General features: G+C 39.2%; 1 protein-coding gene across 1 annotated transcript in view; it reads right to left on the bottom strand.

Moving 5' to 3' along the window:
* Positions 1–20,254, bottom strand: part of PCDH15 (protocadherin related 15) — a 913,479-nt gene that overhangs the window by 673,479 nt on the left and 219,746 nt on the right. The window contains exons 3-4 of the mRNA XM_029061331.2: positions 8,460–8,474; positions 7,855–7,920 (exon numbers count right to left, since the gene is read on the bottom strand). Coding sequence (XP_028917164.1) covers positions 7,855–7,920; positions 8,460–8,474 — 81 coding nt within the window. The remainder of the gene's footprint in view (positions 1–7,854; positions 7,921–8,459; positions 8,475–20,254) is intronic.

The raw sequence follows: 20,254 nt of genomic DNA, 5'->3' as shown, positions 1-20,254 counted from the left end.
AAACATTGTTCACAAATGTAAAGGTAATGTTCAAAGCAGCTTTACTGATGATGATGATGATAATGGTGATGATGATGATGGTATTTGTGAAGTGCTTATGTATCAAGCACTCTTCTGAGGGCTAAAGCAGATAAAAGCTAATTAGTTTGGACACAGTCCCTGTCCCACATGGGGGCTCACATCTTAATCCCCATTTTATAAATGAGGTAACTGAACCATTGACTTGCCCAGGGTCACTAAGCAGGTAAGTGGTGGAGCAAGAATTAGACCACAAGTCCTTCTGACTCCTCAGGCCCGTGTTCTACCCATCAGTACAGTGCTTGACAAAAAGTAAGCACTTAACAAATACCAGAATTATTGTTATTACTACTGCTAAGGCACTAAGTAGGTACCGTCACAGTGATTTATCAGGTCATGGGAAGCAGAAACAATTCTGGTGGCGTGATATGCGGATGAACTTTTCACCTCAAGTTAAGAAAATAGAAATATTCTACTATATAGATATTGTCACTTCAGCCTCACTGAAACACCCAAGATGAAATCTCACTCACAGAACTACCATCTTTGAATGTAAAGAACAACTCTCATTTCATCCGAAAACCACCCGGGCTAGACTGTGAAAGCACTAAAGTATATAATTGCAATTTTATTTATTTATATTGATGCCTGTTTTCCCTCCTCTAGACTATGAGCTTGCTGTGGCAGGGATTATCACTTTTTATTGTTGCAATGTACTTTCCCAAGTACTTAGTAGAGTGCTCTGCACATAGTAAGAACTTAATAAATATGACTGACTGAATGAATGATGTACACAGGATAAAAAAAGTCTCATAAACCAGAACTGTGATTTACTGATCTAGTCTGGCCAAGACCTTTGTGAAACAGTTTTTCCAAAATAAAACAAAACTTAAGACCCAAAATTATATTTTCCATAAAATGCATTTCTCCAAATTTAATACAAAACACATATTTCCCTTTGGCATATTTATGATGATTTTGGTAAAGCTGTCTCTCCAAGTGATATGTCCATTTTATTCCTCTTATACATGTCATGGATTAGGTAGCACGTAATATTCAATATTCTAAAAATACTTGACAACCAGAATTTCCAACTGTGGCTAAGAGGAGATAAACAAGTACATTTGTTATGTGCAGGCTTCTCTTGAGATAGCACGGGAAATAGTTTCACCTGCCATTTTGGTGTGACATTATTGAGGAAGATACTTCACAGAGCAATGTGTCATTTTAGCTTAGTGACAGATAGGGGATATAGTGGAGTTTGAGACTATTTACACAAGTATGATGTTTGAATATCAATGTATTTAAGAGGTAAGTTGACAGAGAGGCAAGAATAGATAGTGGAAATAAAGGGCTTAGTCCAGAAGGCTTCTTGGAAGGAATGTGATTTTAGGAGGATTTGAAGGTGGGAAGAGTGGTGGACTGTTGGATATGAATGAGGAAGGAGTTCCAGGCATAAGGGAGAATGTAAGCAAAGAGTCAGTGGCAGGATAGATGAGACTGAAGTTTAGAGAGTAGGTTGGTGTTAGAGAAGCAGAGTGTGAGGGTTGGGTTGTAGCATGAAATCATCAAGATAAAAGTAAGATTGAGTTGATAGAGAGCTGATGGTAAGGAGTTTTTGTTTGATACAGACAGGTTTAGAGAAGCAGTGTTGCCTAATGGAAAGAGCAAGGACCTGGTAGTTAGAGGAACTGGGTTATAATCCCAGCTCTGCCACTTGTCTGATTGAGCAAACAGCAATTTATCCATACCTCAGTTTCCTCAACTGTAAAATGCGGAATAAATCCTACTTCCTCCTACTTAGACTGTGAACTCCATGTGGGACAGGGACTGTGTCCTACCTGATAAAACTTGTATCTACCCCAGGGCTTAGAAGAGTTCTTGATACATCGTGTATGCTTAACAAATACTGTTATATAACCACCAGAGGTTCTTAAGGAGTGGAGGGATATGGACTGAGTATTTCTGCAGAAGGATCTGAGCAGCAGAGTTAACTATGCCCTGGGACGAGACAACATGCAGGGAAGTCAGGAGGCGATGACAGATCAGGGACCTGTCAGTCAACTCTGTTGTGTTAAATAAAATGGTATTTGTTGAGTGTTTATCATGTGCTGGGCACTGTACTAAGTGCTAGATTTCCACTCTCCCAAGTGCTTAGTATCATGTTCTGCCTAAAGTAAGCACTCAATAGAATTGGTCAAGGTGGGAAATGATAAGTGGTTCCATCAGCGTGGTAGCAGTAATATGGAGAGAAATGGGTGGATTCTAAAGATGTTGTGAAGGTACACATGACATAATTTTGTGTCTCAATGTGTAGGTTTAATAAGAGAGATGAGTTGAGGTACTTCTGTCCACCAAGTTGGTGCTCAGAAAATGCTATAGCTCCTATTACTAAAATTTTGCATGAATGAAAGGTGAGGTGACAGGTGAGAGCCTGTCTCCCCTGTCTGTACATGCCCAGTCCTCCAACTTGTGTGCCTAGAATCTGTATGCTGGCCTGAGGCCATCCATCCCGGCAGTGGGGTTGGGGACCTGAATTTGGGTGAGGGGAGGGGCAAAATGTAAAACTGTCTCTCTTTCTAGCGGGCCAAGCTGAAGTGATAATTCCCAGGCAGAGTTATTGGTTACTGTTATTATTTGTTAAGTCCTTACTATGAACTAAGCATTATACTATTTGGGTATATACAAGATAATAAGATCACATATGGGACTCATAGTCTAAGTGTGAAAAGAAGGAGCATGGCCTATGGAAAGAGAAAGGAGCTGGGAGTCAGAAGATCTGTGTTCTAATCCTAGCTCTGCCAATTATGTACTGTGTGACCTTGGGTAATTCACTTAACTTCCATGTGCCTCAGTTTCCTCAACTGTAAAATGGGGAGTAAAACATACTTACTATTATTATGGTATTTGTTAAGTTTTTACTATGTGCTAGGCACCTTACTAGTGCTGGGGTGAATACAAGCAAATCAGGTTGGACAGAGTCCCTGTCAAACGTGGGGCTCACAGTCTCAATGACAATTTTGCAGATGAGGTAACTGAGACCTAGAGAAGCAAAGTGACTTGCCCAAGGTCACACAGCAGACAAGTGGCGGGAATCAGTATTAGGACCCATGTCCCTCTGACTCCCAGGCCTGTGCTCTATCCACTACTATGCCATGCTGCTTCCCTACTACCTCCTACTTAGACTGTGAACCCCATGTGGGACAGAGATTGTGTCCTACCTGATAAAACTTTGTATCTACCTCAGCACTTAAAAGAGTGTTTGACACATAGTGAGTGCTTAACAAATATAATTCATTCATTCAATAGTATTTATTGAGCGCTTAATATGTGCAGGGCACTGTACTAAGCACTTGGAATGTACAAATCGGCAACAGATAAAGTCCCTGACCATTGACGGGCTTACAGTCTCATCAACAACAAAGGGATAAAGAAGAACATGTATTGAATTCCCATTTGTTGATAGGGGAACTGAGGTACAGAGAAAGAAGTTAAATGACGTGCCTAAGGTCACACAGCAGGTACATAATGGTGCTGGGATTAGAACCCAAGTCTTCTGACTCCCAAGCCCATAATCTTTTCCCCTAGGCCACACTGCTTCACTCACAGTCAGTGTGTCTAGATGATGCAAAGCTGCCAAGAGTCTTCATTAGCCACAAAATGTACAGTTTGTGCAGTGTGGAATCATGGGTGACATTATCACTGACAAAATAATTCAGGAAAGTCAGACTTGTGTGATGTTCACATAATACAACTATGTATGATATAAGCTAACAGAGTTTGTTTCTTCCAAATTATAAGTGGGTATAAATAGATGAAATGAATTAATACTAACATAGTAACTGCATGATCAGAATATAATATCCTTTGCAACAGCAGAAGCTGACCTAACAAATACAAAGCCAACTTTTATGGATTAGTTCTTCTTTTCTACACAATAGGTCAAGCATTAAAATGTATGTTATAATATAAATACACACCTATACATGCATATATATTCAAAATGCATGTTTATATACTTTGAAGTTTGAAATGTAAAGGGGAAAGCACAATGGACAACCAAAGCTGAATGCAGCTAACTACCTTTGTGGATTTCTGGAATTCTTACTCATAAAAGGGAAAGAAAAGAGCATTTACTTCATTTTGTGACAAACGGCTCAGAAAAAGAAATAGTAACACCAAGTCAGCACCAGTTACTGTAATTGTCTTTGAAAACCTCTGATATATTAAACAAAGTCATTTTCATTAGGGTTGTCATTTATATATCATACTTAATTGGACCCAAATCATTGCCAGTATTCATAAAGTCATAGATTAATTCTAGAAGGAACTCACTGATGGTTAACCAAACATATTACGTTATTCATTCATTCATTCATTCATTCATTCAATAGTATTTATTGAGCGCTTACTATGTGCAGAGCACTGTACTGAGCGCTTGGGATGAACAAGTCGGCAACAGATAGAGACAGTCCCTGCCGTTTGACGGGCTTACAGTCTAATCGGGGGAGACGGACAGACAAGAACAATGGCACTAAACAGCTTCAAGGGGAAGAACATCTCGTAAAAACCGATGGCAACTAAATAGAATCGAGGCGATGTACAATTCATTAACAAAATAAATAGGGTAACGAAAATATATACAGTTGAGCGGACGAGTACAGTGCTGTGGGGATGGGAAGGGAGAGGTGGAGGAGCAGAGGGAAAAGGGGAAAATGAGGCTTTAGCTGCGGAGAGGTAAAGGGGGGATGGCAGAGGGAGTAGAGGGGGAAGAGGAGCTCAGTCTGGGAAGGCCTCTTGGAGGAGGTGATTTTTAAGTAAGGTTTTGAAGAGGGAAAGAGAATCAGTTTGGCGGAGGTGAGGAGGGAGGGTGTTCCAGGACCGTGGGAGGACGTGACCCAGGGGTCGACGGCGGGATAGGCGAGACCGAGGGACGGCGAGGAGGTGGGCGGCAGAGGAGCGTTATTCCAATAGCACTCTATAGAAACCTTCCAAAGATGAATGGCAAATTCAGGTAAAATGAAACATAGAGACCAATTTTTAACCAAAAATGAGTACAACTGACTTTTAGCTAGCTAGAGAAAACCTGAAAATTTCTCTAAGGTGTGTATTCTGGTATTTAAGAATCATAAATGGGAGAAATTAATCTTAGAATATCAAGAGATCAAAACATACAGCATGATATTTTAATATTGACTTACCCATTTGGGAAAAAGTCATTTAGATGAAGAACATTGAGGGTCCATCAACAGATTCAGCAAGCAGTATGATAAAGTGAAGATGTGCATGTAAACAGTTATCTAATGCTAGTGGCAGGAATCAACTTTGATAGGGTAGATAAATTGCTCCCCTGAGTGTGGGGAATAACACATCACAGATGACAGTGCTAATCTTATCAAGATGTGTAGACATCAGAACGGCTGTAATCTCTCTCTAGCATTCACAGAAGTACTTAAAACTTGTCAAGATTGTTTTGGTTAAAGAAAGACACAATGATTTGCTAATATGCCTCTGTCTTTTTCAAAGGAACTGAATACACTATTTTATTTAGATGCTTACCACCTGCTGGAAAACACTCAATCACACTTTCCCTCCCACCTCAATTTACTGCTCTCCTACTACAACCCAGCCTGCAATCTAAATGCTAACCTACTCTCTGTATCTTCATCTCAACTATCTTGTTACAGACCTTTCGCCAGCATCCTCCCTCTGGTCTGAAACTTCCTCCCTCTTCATATCCAGCAGATTTAATCTTGCCACCTTCAAAAGGCACATCTCCTCCAAGAGGCCTGACTAAACCCTCCTTTCCTCTAATAATAATAATAACTGTGGCATTTGTTAAGTGCTTACTGTGTGCCAGGCACTGTACTAAGTGCTGGGGTGGATATAAGCAAATCGGATTGGGCGCAGTTCCTATCCCACGTGGGGCTCAAGGTCTTAATCTTCATTTTGCAAATGAGATAACTAAGGCACAAAGAAGATAAGTGACTTGCCCAAGATCACACAGCAGACAAGTGGCAGAGCTGGGATTAGAACCCATGACCTTCTGACTCCCAGGCCCGTGCTTTATCCACTATGCATGCTGCTTCTGTCATCCTGATGTACTCCCTTTATTCATCCTTCCCTCAATCCCACAGTACTTATGTAAGAATAATAATGTTGGTATTTGTTAAGCGCTCATTTTGTGCCGAGCACTGTTCTAAGTGCTGGGGTAGATACAAGATAATCAGGTTGTCCCACATGAGGCTCACAGTCTCAATCCCCATTTTACAGATGAGGGAACTGAGGCACCGAGAAGTAAAGTGACTTGCCTAAAGTCACACAGCTGACAGGTGGTGGCTCTGGGATTAGAACCCATGACCTCTGACTCCTAAACCCATGCTTTTTCCACTGAGTCATGTTGCTTCTCTGTACATATCTGTAATTTATTTATTTATTTATTTATTTATTTATTTATTTATTTATTTATTTATATTCATACTTGTCTCCCTTTGTAGACTGTAAACTCATGTGGACAGTGAATGTGTCTGCCAACTCTGTTTTATTGTTATGTTTTACTCTTTTTAAGTGCTTAGTACAGTAATCTGCACACAGTAAGAGCTCAGTGGAAAGAACACAGGCTTGGGAGTCAGAGGACATGGGTTCTAATCCCAGATCCACCACCTGTCAGCTGTGCGACTTTGGGCAAGTCACTTAACTTCTCTGAGCCTCCATTACCTCATCTGTAAAATGGGGACTATGACTGTGAGCCCCACTTGTGGGACAATCTGATCACCTTGTATCCCCCAGGGGATAGAAAAGTGCTTTGCAAATAATAAGCGTTTAACAAATACCATCATCATGAATCAATATGATTGACTGAGTGATTGATTAACTGATGCAGTTTAAAACATCTAAACTCACTCTCAGAAAGGCCAATTTCAGGGAAACCCAATGAACTTAGTTTTCTCCATTTTGAAAGGTCTATAAATCCCCTTGGGCTAAAGGTGCTGATAAACCGATCACTATCATGTTCTAGGTTTTGATATAAAAGTCCTTTGAGATCTCATTAATTCCTCTGACACACCTTTCAAAATTGGCACAAATCAACCTCATTGTTACAATAATAATGACGAGGATGTGAAGCTCAGGCAAACTATTTACTTGAAAGGGAGTAGCAAATAGTGCAAATAACAGGAAACTGTCCATAAAACTGAGCATGCTCACATCTGTACTAGGAAAACATTTGTTGCTGGGCAACATCGAAAGCACCATGTTACAAAGATAATGCACAGAGATACTATATCATCAGTGATAAAACACATGTGCTCCATTCCTTTTTCAGCTTTCAGAATGGCTACATTCTGAGGGCCCTTGTGTAATTGCTGCCCAGTTCAATTTTAAATGTCAAATTCTTCTTTCCCCAGGCTCTGCCTATACATGATCAACACCCTGAAACAGTACCACACCTAAATATAGATTTCATAATAGAGATTCTGATTTGAACACTATGCATTAGAGAACTTAGAGATACTGGGTGGAGACATTTTGTAGCCAATATCTTCTCTACCTGTAGCATCTCCAGAAGGAATGGCCATGTTTTCTTTCTCTTTCTTTCTCTCTCTCTCTCTATCACACACACACAAATACCTAGGAGTTTCACATTTTTGAAAGGGACTACTGATTCAATTCAAGCAATTCCAAGGAACTGTAGTAGTTGAAATTACAAAGAGAAAAGAAATTTGAGATCACTCTATGTCTTTTGAGCGAGTCTATTTTCATTCACTATTTACAAAACACCAAATAATCAAGAAAAAGAGCTGCCTGTGATTTTCATGAAATAATGATAGCACTTACCGTTTCGACTTTCTTCATCAATAGCAACTATTGTAGCTGGTGGCCCAGTTCTAGATAGCTTGCAATCTAAAGACAAGAAAATTATTAAGTTATATCTTAATTCTGAAAATGGTAGAATGTCTTGGCAGATTTCATCCAGAAATAGAATAAATTAAATGCTTGCATATATAGAAACTATGTTAAAATACAGAGGCTATTTTAAATATTTTACTATATCATTCTTTATTCATTCAGACTCATTTGCCTTTCCTGGAAAGGTCACAATGATTCATTACTATTTTACAATTTAAGTCACTTGATACACTCTCCAACTATTCAGGTCTTGCTGCAGAGACCACTGTAGAAACAAAGTCCTTTAGGACAGTGATGATATGATGGTAATTTGACACAAAGAAGTAATGCAAAGAAATGATCAACAGGGATAAATTGTAATTAAAGAATCACAAGCATAACTGGAGCTTAATTGTGACAAATAATTTAATTGAAAAGAGTAAATAAACTTTTAATAATGTCCTAAAGGGAATAAAATGAAAAGACATAAAAGAAATGTTCTGAAGGTAATTTTTTATTTGTTTTATTTTGTTTTTATGTGTGTGTGATCTTACCCTCATATTGCCAGTCTGGAGTCAAAAGTTTAGAGAGTCATCAATGGAAGCAGAGCAGAATAATGAAAGAAAAGAAATAAGAATATACAAATTTATTGAGAGAATATTTCAAAACACATCTAGTAGTGCACAGTAATAGACCTACTAAATTCACATATGTAATATCTACTTAGTGAACATTTACAATATAAGTTTTTTTGCATATTCTATGATCATGTTTTCATAAATAACAGTTGACTATTAAAACCTGTCAGATTAGTCTCTAGAAAGCTGTAAAAACCACAGACACATTCAGAGTTGTCTTGAGTGTAAGAATGAAAAAAAACCAAAACAAAATCCTGTTTGTGCACATTTAATACCAGCATGAAAAAAGTTTCAGAAAAAGTCAGAAAGTCCATAAAACTAGGGTCTATTAAAACAAAATACTTGTGAAAAGCACAATATGCATGGTTATTAGAATTTTAAAGTTTACACAGTAGAATACCAAATGTTTACTCGGTGGAAAGATATTCTCAAAAGAAACCTTGCAAATTGACAGTGATGGCCAAAGTGACAGTACACAGATTAGGATGTTCATCCCACTATTCCCTATTCTGAGAGGTTCCAGCTTGCTGAACCAGATAACATCAACTCTGTTTGCATCTGAAAAAATATGGGTGTGCCTGACCTGATCTTAGTGATGTTGTTGGCATTCCTTTATGAAATTGCTACTTTAGGAAATTGAGTTCACATTATTATTTTTTGTGCTTACAAATTTTAATTCAATTCTTCCTGGAGGAATCTCCTTGCTGTAAAATATTCTGAATTTATGGTTTATACAACTGATCTTGTGCAGTAATTTGCATCATAAATTGTGTTCTCAGACTAGATATTAGACTAGATGTGAGAAGCAGCATGGCTCAGTGGAAAGAGCATGGGCTTTGGAGTCAGGGCTCATAAGTTCGAATCCCAGCTCTGCCACTTGTCGGCTGTGTGACTGTGGGCAAGTCACTTAACTTCTCCGTGCCTCAGTTCCCTCATCTGTAAAATGGGGATTAAGACTGTGAGCCCCACGTGGGACAACCTGATTCCCCTATGTCTACCCCAGGGCTTAGAACAGTGCTCGGCACATAGTAAGCGCTTAACAAATACCAACATTATTATTATTATTATTATATTAGTTGTTATTGTGCAACTAACTTACTCTCAACAAATAAGGCCCAGTATCTCTCCATAAAGAGACATATTTTATGGGCAATTTGATGTATTATCTTAGAAATTAGGTTTTTGTCATATTCAGAAGAAAACTCTCCATTCATAAATATACTCCAAGCTCTCCAACCCAACAATGGCATTTTTTTGAAGCTGCATTTTTAATCAAACCCAAGAAATGAAGCCTTTCCAAATACCCATGGGATTTAAAGACACTTCAGATGAAGATTCTGTCATATCAATCAATGGTATGTATTGAGCACTTACTGTCTCTAAAGCACTGTGCTAAGCATTTATAGATTAGGTTAAAGGGCAGTCTTTAAATGTTATGTAGTTGCCTGACTATTACTATTGTCAGGTCTGGATAAAGTGTAATGTCCTGGCAACTGAGCAGGTCAGTCTGATTTGAAGGACACTCCACAATTCTACTGCTAGAGGCCAGTCAGTTCTGAAGTTGCTTTAAAGATAATAATAATAATGTTGGTATTTGTTAAGTGCTTACTATGTGCAGACCACTGTTCTAAGCACTGGGGGAGATACAGGGTAATCAGGTTGTCCCACGTGAGGCTCACAGTCTTAATCTCCATTTTACAGATGAGGTAACTGGGACCTGTAGTCAATCCGGGCTATGCAATTTAGGCAAAATCCCTTAACGTCTGTGTGTCAGTTTCCTAATATGTAAAATGGGGATCCAGTACCCTCTCCTTCATACTAAGGCTGTGAGCCCACTGAGAGAGAGGGACTGTGTCTAATCTTATTAACTTGTCTCTACCCAGGTGCTTAGAACAGTGCTTGACACATAGTAAACACTTGATAAATGGACAGGGACTGTCTCTCTTTATTGCTGTATGGTACTTTCCCAAGTATTAAGTACTGTGCTCTACATGCAGTTAGCACTCAAAAATATGAATGAATGAATGAATGAATGAATGAATGACAAATGCCATTATTACTATCATTATAATCATTATTAGTCTAAGAGACAGTATTCCTGGGAACTGCACACCCACCCTAGTTCTACCAAGCTCTCAAAAGTCAAATCCTTCTGTGTTCCCTAAAGGTTCTGACTGGGGTCTCCTTCAGGATCCTGTCAGAATTCAAATGTTGGGGTCTTCCCAGAAGAGACATGTCCTCTTGGATCCTTCAGACTAAGTGGGTCTGGAATAGACTGTGAGTTCATTGTGGGCAGGGAATGTGTCTGTTTATTGTTATACTGTACTCTCCCAAGTGCTTAGTACAGTGCTCTGAACTCAGCAGGGGTTAAATAAATATGATCAAATGAATCTAATCTCTTCAAGACGACTTTAGATGGTCCTAGAAGCAGCTTGACTTCTGGGGAAAGAGGAGAATGAAACGTCCTTCAGCTCATTTTGCACATATATGTCTCACAATGTACTCTACCTCAGGTTTGTAATTCCTGCAAAGACCTATATTATATTATATTATATTAGTCTAAACACCACTCTTCACCAATGGACAATGAGACATTTTCATTTTGAAATCAGCCCATATAAATGGAAGTATGCATCACAGTTCTTCAAGTTTTAAAAAAGACACTAGGAAAAAAAATCTTACCTTACAGAGCATGATTCATTCATTCATTCAATAGTATTTATTGAGCACTTACTATGTGCAAAGCACTGTACTAAGTGCTTGGAATGTACAATTCAGCAACAGATGGAGACAATCCCTGCCCAATGATGGGCTCACAGTCTAATCAGGGGAGAAAGACAGCAAAGCAAAACAGAACAAAACAAAAACAAGACATTATCATGATAAATAGAATCAGGGGATGTACTCATTAACAAAATAAATAGGGTAATAAATAATATATACAAATGAGGACAGTGATGAGGGGAGGGGAAGGGAGGGGGGAGGAGCAGAGGGTGGGGTGGGGAGGGGGGAATAATAATAATGTTGGTATTTGTTAAGCGCTTACTATGTGCCAAGTACTAAGTGTGGGGGTAGATACATGGTAATTAGGCTGTCCCATGCGAGGCTCACAGTCTTAATCCCCATTTTACAGATGAGGTAACTGTGGCACTGAGAAGTTAAGTGACTTGTCCAAAGTCACAGAGCTGACAGGTCCTTACTACTAATTCTAAGCAACTTTAAGCATCATGGCCTAGTGGAAAGAGCATGGTTCTGGGAGTCAGAGGACCTTAGTTCTAATCCCAGCTTCACCATCTGTCTGCTGTACATTCACTAAAGAAATGAATGAGTTTTCTAGTTCATTCATTTTGTCTCCCTATAGAGCAGGCTTTCTGATTCATTCAAATTGCAGACTACACAAACGTCACATTAGACTACTTGTCATTCAGAAGTGCCCAGTCTGTTCTAGTTTTCTCATAGACTTTGGGCATACACATTTTGATGAACCACAACAAGGGAATGAAGTTCTAAAGCTTGTTTTATATTTTGGCTGACATCTCTCTAAGAAAATATAAATTGACCTTGAATCCAGAAGTGCAGTGAAGCAGTAATGTAAGTCAACTCATGCAAAACTATTCAGAACAAATAAGTGGAGGAGGTGCCTGACGGAACAGAAAAGAAATGAACTGAAAAAACTAGAGCTTAGTAAATTATGTTTTCCAATTCATCAAGGGAGTATGCTATTTATAGATCCACAGTCTGCCAACAGCATTTGTCACATCACATTTTACTACTGAACAAGCACCATATATTTTAAGAAGGCTTAGTGTCACAGTTAATTGGATTACATAATTTGATTAGGACTTTTCCCACAAGATAGTGTAGTACTACTCTCCAAAAGCATTAATGGTTACTTCTTCACACCACTGCTCCTTACTTAAGGATTTGTTGTTGAGATTTGTACACTTTCCATGGATATTAGTTTGCCTGAACTTTGCATCTGTGATGCCCACGACTGATGCAAACTATTGTATTTTTCTCCAATACTTCTCTGAAAAATAAGTAAATTTATATTACCAGAATATCCTGTGATATTCTGCAACATAACTTCTGCATGATGATACCAACTTCCTGCTTTATGAAGGTTATTTTCTAATGGAAGCATATTTATTCTATTCTGATATTTTTTAACAAAAAAAGATTTTCAGGGTTTGTTACTGCTCATTTACATGTTACATATTTGATTTACATATTTGAAGTTAAATGGAGAAGACATAATGCAATTCATGTTCATATAACTTCATAGAAAGAATAATACCTTATCTCAAGTTACCTACAATACAGCAAAGCTCTGATGTAATCACTTTTCTCCCCAGTAGTATAACAGTGAGAGAAGAATGCTTATAAATGGTCAAGTGGAAAATAAGTCATACTAATCAATCAATCAACCAATGTTATTTATTGGGCACTTACTAATGTGTAGAGAACTGTACTAAGCACTTGGGAGAATACAACTAAATAGATGGGTTAAAATAAACCCTGCCCAGGGAACTTACAGTTTAGAGATAGAAGATATAATATAGCTACACTATCAACATAAATAATGCATACATTTTCTCTCTTGTCCCTTCTCTCTAGTTGTGAAAAGAATAAATGAGGAAAACAGGAAATAATAGCACATCAGGTCTTTTTACCATAATCACTAGTCAAAGATACTAATTATATATTTGGATAGAACTTGTAAAAGGAAGAGATCAATTAATTTACTTGACATATGGCTAGCATTTATTTTTAGATTTTTAAATGAGAGCCCAACTTTACTAGAACCTATAGGGGTTTGTTTCTTACCATTTTTAAAACTTATCTTCTTTATGTATTATGATTAAAATATCTTCACATTTTTGTTATTAGCAATTATGGTCTATAACCACAGGCTGTTCTATATTTAATGTTAAAAATACTATACTACTGTGTGTTGATAAGATCATATCCTATGAAACAATCAGTTCTTGAAAGTGAAGGACATTATTATTACATTCATTATATGTGTTAAGCACTTATTATATGTCAAGCACTATATTAAGTCCTGGGGTAGATATAATCAGGTTGGACAGAGCCCCTTTCTATACAGGTTCAAAGTCTAAGGAAGAGGGCTAGCAGCCTTTGAATTCCCATGAATAGATAAGGGAACTGAGACACAGAGAAGCTAAATGACTTGCCAAGATCACACAGCACAAAAGTGACAGATCCTGGTTTAGTACTCAGATCTTCTGGCTCCCAGACCCACATCTTTCTGTTAGGCCACACTGCTTTCGAGAATTCATTTAGTATACCGGAACAATAAATTAATATCTGAAACTCCTTGGCCATAAAAAGTTTGTGGACCTTTCCATGTATTCTCTTACTTCTAAAGAATATTGATTTTGGCAGTAAATGCTCGATGACATAAAATGAGAAGAATTTATTGTTTTGACACAAAGAAAGGCTTTACATTAACAAAGCGCTTAAATATTTTTTATAAAAACCTCACCAACTCACTTTATCTCATTCAGTTCTAACCAGCACTTTGTTCACTTTTTAGTTTGTACTTTACATCTAAAAGGCAAAGGTGAACTTAAAGAATAAAGTTTATTTAAAAAATAACTTTGTGAAAATACTTAATAACTATTTTGTATATACATGATAATTTATGCTATTGTATTTTCTAAACTAGCCTACAATATGATTCTGTCTTAGACACTCAACAAGGTCAAATTATAAAAGCTGGAATATAAAAGCATAACTGTTTAACTAATACAGTATTCTGCAAACGACCAGATGCTTAATAAGCCTTTGCTTCATTCTGCCCTTGTACTTCAAATTCATTTCCTATCCTCAAAGCAATTATATTGTCCTAAACAGCCAGTTAAAGAACAGAGTTGTCAATCTGAAATTCTCTTATAGAATAAAACACAATACACCACAATCTAAAACTTTAAAACAATAAGATGAGATCTCATTTTAAGACTCTTCTTTTTCACTGAAAGCACATTTTAAAACCTTTGAGAAATATCTTGCAAGGTGAAGTTACAAATGAAAAAAGAATTTCTCTGCACCCTTTTAATAGAATACCTGTTTTGCCTTTACCCAGGGCATTGTTGTTGTAACTTCACTGGGATACCAAATATGACCATGGCCATGGAAAAAAAATATTTATCTGTGTGCTCTTATCATTAGACCTCCTGGGAAATGAAAATCCCTCAATTACTTCGTCTGTAAAATAGGGATTAAATCCTCCTCCTTCCAATTCAGACTATCAACCCCATGGGGGATAGAGAATGGGTCTAACCTGATTATCTTGCATCTATCTCAGTGCTTAGTACAGTGGTTAATAATAATAAATACAATTATAATAACTAAAATAATAGTAATGGCTCAGTGGAAAGAGCATGGTCTTGGGAGCCAGAGGTCATGGGTTTGAATCCCAGCTCTGCCACTTGTCAGCTGTATGACTGTGGGCAAGTCACTTAACTTCTCTGGGCCTCAGTTCCCTCATCTGTAAAATGGGGATTAAGTCTGTGAGCCTCATGTGGGACAACCTGATTACCCTGTATCTACCCCAGCGTTTAGAACAGTGCTCTGCACATAGTAAGCACTTAACAAATACCAACATTATTATTATTATTACTTATTAAGTGCTTACATGTGTCAAGCACTGTTCTAGGTGCTGGGGTTAATACAAATTAATCAGATTGGACACAGTCCCTGTCCTATATGGGGCTCATACTCTTAATCTTCATTTTATAGATGCAGTACCTGATGCTCAGAGAAGTGAAGTGATTTGCCAAAAGTCACACAGGAGACATATAGCTGAACCAGAATTAGAACCCAGGTCCTTCTAACTCCCAGGCCCGTGTTCTATCCACTAAGCCACACTGTTTCTCATACAGTGTGTGCTTGGCACAAAGTAAGTGCTGAACAAGCACCACAAAATATTCCAATATCTAGGGTACTGCTACATAGCTTTTAAATGCTTGGTCAGTGTTTTTTGCTAATCATCATGTGAATACAGATGAAGGACAACCATCTTGTATGCAACAATCAGGAATTTTGTGATCTTTTCTGGATAAAGATGTTTGGGGAGAGTGTGAGGCTAAAAAAACAGGGTTTCAGCTAGCTGGCACTGCATATAGGTGAGTTGGAACTAAGAGCTGCCTTTAAAAATAGAGTTATTCAATGAAGACACCACTGATGGTGAAACTCACATATGGGTGCATATATAGAACAAAGTCCTGGCAACATGATGTCCTTTGTGTGGTCATTGTTAAGATTTGCACAGTTTGGCTTTATTGTCTTTTTTGCATCCTTGGCTCTTATTCCTTATGAAACTTTGGCTCAAAGAGAGCCACTCCTTTCCTGACATTTTGGGAGTAAGCCATGTGGAAAGTGCTTCTAGTCAGACATTGGTCTTTTCACATATATAAATTAAAATCTTCATCAATAGGCTCATTTTAAAATGAGCTGTCATAAGACTCTATCCTACTTCCTAATAATGACTGTCACTCTCAGATCTCACTGTACACATCTGACAGACAGTAGAGAGAGTGAGGGAAGAATCAAAGTCCATCCCTTTAGATCTTATCAAAATACTTGCCCCCTTTCTATTTTCAACTCTTCATTCTCCAGTGTTTTCTTCCCTACTGCTTTCAAACATGCATTCCCTATCCTAAAAAAAAAACCTCTTCCCTTAAGTACATATCTCCCTTCCAGTTATGGCATTATTTCCCTTCTACCATTTCTCTTCCACTCCTTGAACAAGTTGTCTACACCTATTACCTCTACTTCTTCTCCTCCAACTCTCTTTTTGACTTCCCTCTAACCGGGCTTCCATCCCTTTCACGCCACAGACACTGCCCTCTCTGAGGTCGCCAGTAACCTCCTTCTTGCAAAATCCATGGCCTTTACTCCATCCTAATATTTCTCCACCTCTCAGCAGCCTTATGCCCTCTAGACAACTCCTTTCTTCTTAAACATATCTAACCTTGGCTTCATTCCTTTCCTAATTCTCCTATCTCTCTAACTGCTCCTCCTTAGTCTTTCTTGCAGGCAAATAACTGTGCTATTTGTTAAATGACTACTATGTGCCAAGCACATATGAGATAATCAGACACAGTTTGTGTCCCACATGGGCTCATAGTCCAAAGAAGAACAGGTATTTAATCCCCATTTTTAATAATGTTGGTATTTGTTAAGCGCTTACTATGTGCAGAGCACTGTTCTAAGGTAATCAGGTTGCCCCACGTGAGGCTCACATTTAATCCCCATTTTACAGATGAGGTAACTGAGGCACAGAGAAGTGAAGTGACTTGCCCACAGTCACACATCTGACAAGTGGCAGATCCAGGATTCGAACCCGTGACCTTTGACTCCCAAGCCCGAGCTCTTTCCACTGAGCCATGCTGCTTCCTAATTTTTCAGTTGAGGAAACTAGGGTATGGAAAAATTAAGGGATTTGTCCAAGATCAAAAGCTGGCTCGGGGCAGGAGCAGGGGCAGGATTAAAACCCAGGCCCTCTGACATTCAGGCCCCAGCTCTTTCCACTAGGCCAAATTACTCTTCTGTTTGCCTCCCTCTACCTGTGGGAGTTCTCAAGGCTCATTTCTCTGTCCCCTTCCATTCTCTATCTACTACACCTACTCACTTGGCGAACTCATTCTCCTCCATGGCTTCAACTACCATCTCTCCATGAATGATTTACAAATCTACTTCTCCATTCCTGATTTCTCTCCCTCTCAACAGTCGCTCATTTCCTTCTCATTTTGGAAGAGATCTGGATGTCCCACATTCACCTTAAGCTAAAAATGTCCAAAACAGAACTCCTCATCTTCCCACCCAAATCCATCTTTCTTGTCACTGTCGACAACCACTATCCTTTCTATATCACAAAACTGTAGAGTTTTTACCTCATACCACAACTCATCTCATCTACACCCACTACCTCTCCTTCTTCTCCACCAATTCTCTTTTTGACCACCCTCTAATCTGCAAGAAACACAAAGTCACATGTACAATTTCTGTCATAACTTCTGAAATTCCTCTATTAGAACACAACAGCTTCACCTACCTTATCTCACACATATCCACTCTTCACAAATCAGTCCTGTTCCCTGACCGAGACCTCCGATCTTTTGACTACCTCTAATTTTCTGAAGTCATCATGCCCCATTTTGTTTCTCTCTTTTTTCATGGTATTCATTTAGCACTTACTATGTGTCAAACACTATTCTAAGCACTAGGGTGGATATAAGTTAATAAAGTTGGACACAGTCCCTGTCCTACATACAGCTAATAGTCTAAGTAGGAGAGAGAACAGGTGAACTTAGATATAGAGAATTTAAGTGCCTTGCCCAAGGTCACATAGCAAGCAAATGGCAGACCTGGTTTTAGATCTCAGGTCCTCTGACTCCCAGGCCCGAGCTCTTTCCACTAGGCTATGTTGCTTCTCCTGACACATAAATTGATCACCTCGACACTGTCCTCTCCATTGACCTCAACTCCCTAATTCCCCTGTCACTCCACCAACCTCTTACCACAGCGCTGGATCACCACCACAATATGTTTCCTCTGCTCTTGTGCATGAGCTGTGGTGTGAGGTTGGTGGAAATCCAGACAATAGGCTGACTTCATCCAATTTCAAATTCACATTCACCTGCTTTAACTCTATCCTCTCCTCTGATCAGCAACATTTCTCTATCTTTATTGATTCCCATGCCCATATCCCACACCAGTTTTTGCAGACACTTAACTCCCTTATCAGAATGCCCTGTTCCTCCTTCACTCCATTCCTGACCCTAGCGACCTGGCCACAAAATTTACTGACATAACTGAAACCATCATGCGTGATTTCCCTGAAATGTCCCTTGCTCCTCTCCAGTCCCTCCCTCCTATTGCCCTTACTTCGACTCTCCCATCCTTCACAGGAATTTCTCAAGAGAAGATCTCCCAATTGCACTCAAATTCTACCCTTTTCATCTGGCCTCAGACCCTAGCCTTTCTCATCTTATCAAAACATTTGCCCCCTCCCTTCTTCCCTCCATGATCACAGTCTTCAACTACTCACTTTTCTTCAGGCCATTCCAGTTGATTTATTATAATAATAACAATAATAATAATATTTGTTAAGGGCTCACTATGTGCCAGGCACTGAACTAAGCACTGGGGTAGGTACAAGCAAATCAGGTTGGACACAGCTCCTTGTCCAAGGAAGGCCTCACAGTCTCAATCCCCATTTTACAGTTGAGGATCAGAGGCCCTGAGAAGTGAAGTGACACCCAATGTCACAGAGTAGACAAGTGGAGGAGCTGGGATTAGAACTCATGATCTTCTGACTCCCAGGCCCATGCTGTATCCACTACCCAAGCTGCTTCTCTAACAATAATTGTGGTAATTGTTAAGCACTTACTATGTGCTAGGCAATGTCCTAACCGCAGGGGTGTATAAGCAAATCAAGTTGGACACAGTTCCTGTCCCCTGTGGGGCTTACAGTCTTAATCCCCATTTTACAATGAGGTAACTGAGGCACAGAGACGTGAGGTGACTTGTGCAAGTTCATGCAGCTGGCAAGTGGCAGAGCTGGGGTTTGGAGCCATGACCTTCTGACTCCCAGGCCCATGCTCTATATACTACACCATGCTGCTTCACATGTTGATGGCTTCCCCAATCCTAAAAAAAAACCTCCCTTCATCCCACAGCTTCCTCCAGTTACTGCACCATCTCTCTGCTACCATTCCTATCCACAGTCCATGAGTGTGTGTCTACACCCACTGCCTTTACTTCTTTTCCTCCAACTCTTTCCTTGGCCCCCTCCAATCTGGTTCTGCCCTCTTCACTCCACAGAAACTGTCCTCTCTAAAGGTCACCAGTGACTTTTTTCTAGACAAATTTAATGGTCCCCTGGACCTCCAAGAGGCCTTCACTGATCAAGTTCTTATTTCCCCCAATCCGTGTCCATCCTACTCTTCGTCACCCTCCCAGCTGTCTTTATTACCATGGAGCACCTTCTTTTCCAGGAAATATTACCTAACCTTGGCTTCACTGACACTCTTCCCTCCTGATTTTCCTCTTATATTTCTGACCACTCCTCCTCAGGCTCTTCCTCTGTCTCCCACCCTCTAATTGTGGAAGTCCCTCAACACTCAGTAATCTGGGTCCCTTTCTCTTCTCTACACTCACTCACTTGGAAAACTCATTTGCTTATCTTACCTCACTGATTTCTTACTACAACCCAGCCCATGTGCTTCACCTTTCCAACACCAACCTACTCATTGTACCTTAATCTCATCTCTCTTAATAATGATAATGATAATTATGATTTTTTTAAGCACTTGCTATGTGTCAAGTACTGTTCTAAGCGCTGGAGTGGATACAAAGTAATCAGGTTGTTCCATGTCGGGCTCACAGTCTTAATCTCCATTTTACAGTTGAGGGAACTGAGTCACAGAGAAGTTAAGTGACTTGCCCAAGGTCACACAGTAGACAAGTGGCATAGCCAGAATTAGAACCCACAACCATTGACTCTCAAGCCCACGCTCTTACCACTAGACCATGCTGCTTGTCCACATCCTTCCTCTGGCCTGGAACTCCCTCCCCATTCACATACAACAGATCATGATTCTTCCCACCTCAAATCCTTATTAATTGATCAATTAATCAAATGTGTTTACTGAATACATACAGTGTTTAGCACATAGTAA

The sequence above is a fragment of the Ornithorhynchus anatinus genome, chromosome 3 (genome assembly GCF_004115215.2).
Source record: "Ornithorhynchus anatinus isolate Pmale09 chromosome 3, mOrnAna1.pri.v4, whole genome shotgun sequence".
Lineage (NCBI taxonomy): Eukaryota > Metazoa > Chordata > Mammalia > Monotremata > Ornithorhynchidae > Ornithorhynchus > Ornithorhynchus anatinus.
This window is presented reverse-complemented; position numbering and strand designations above follow the sequence as displayed.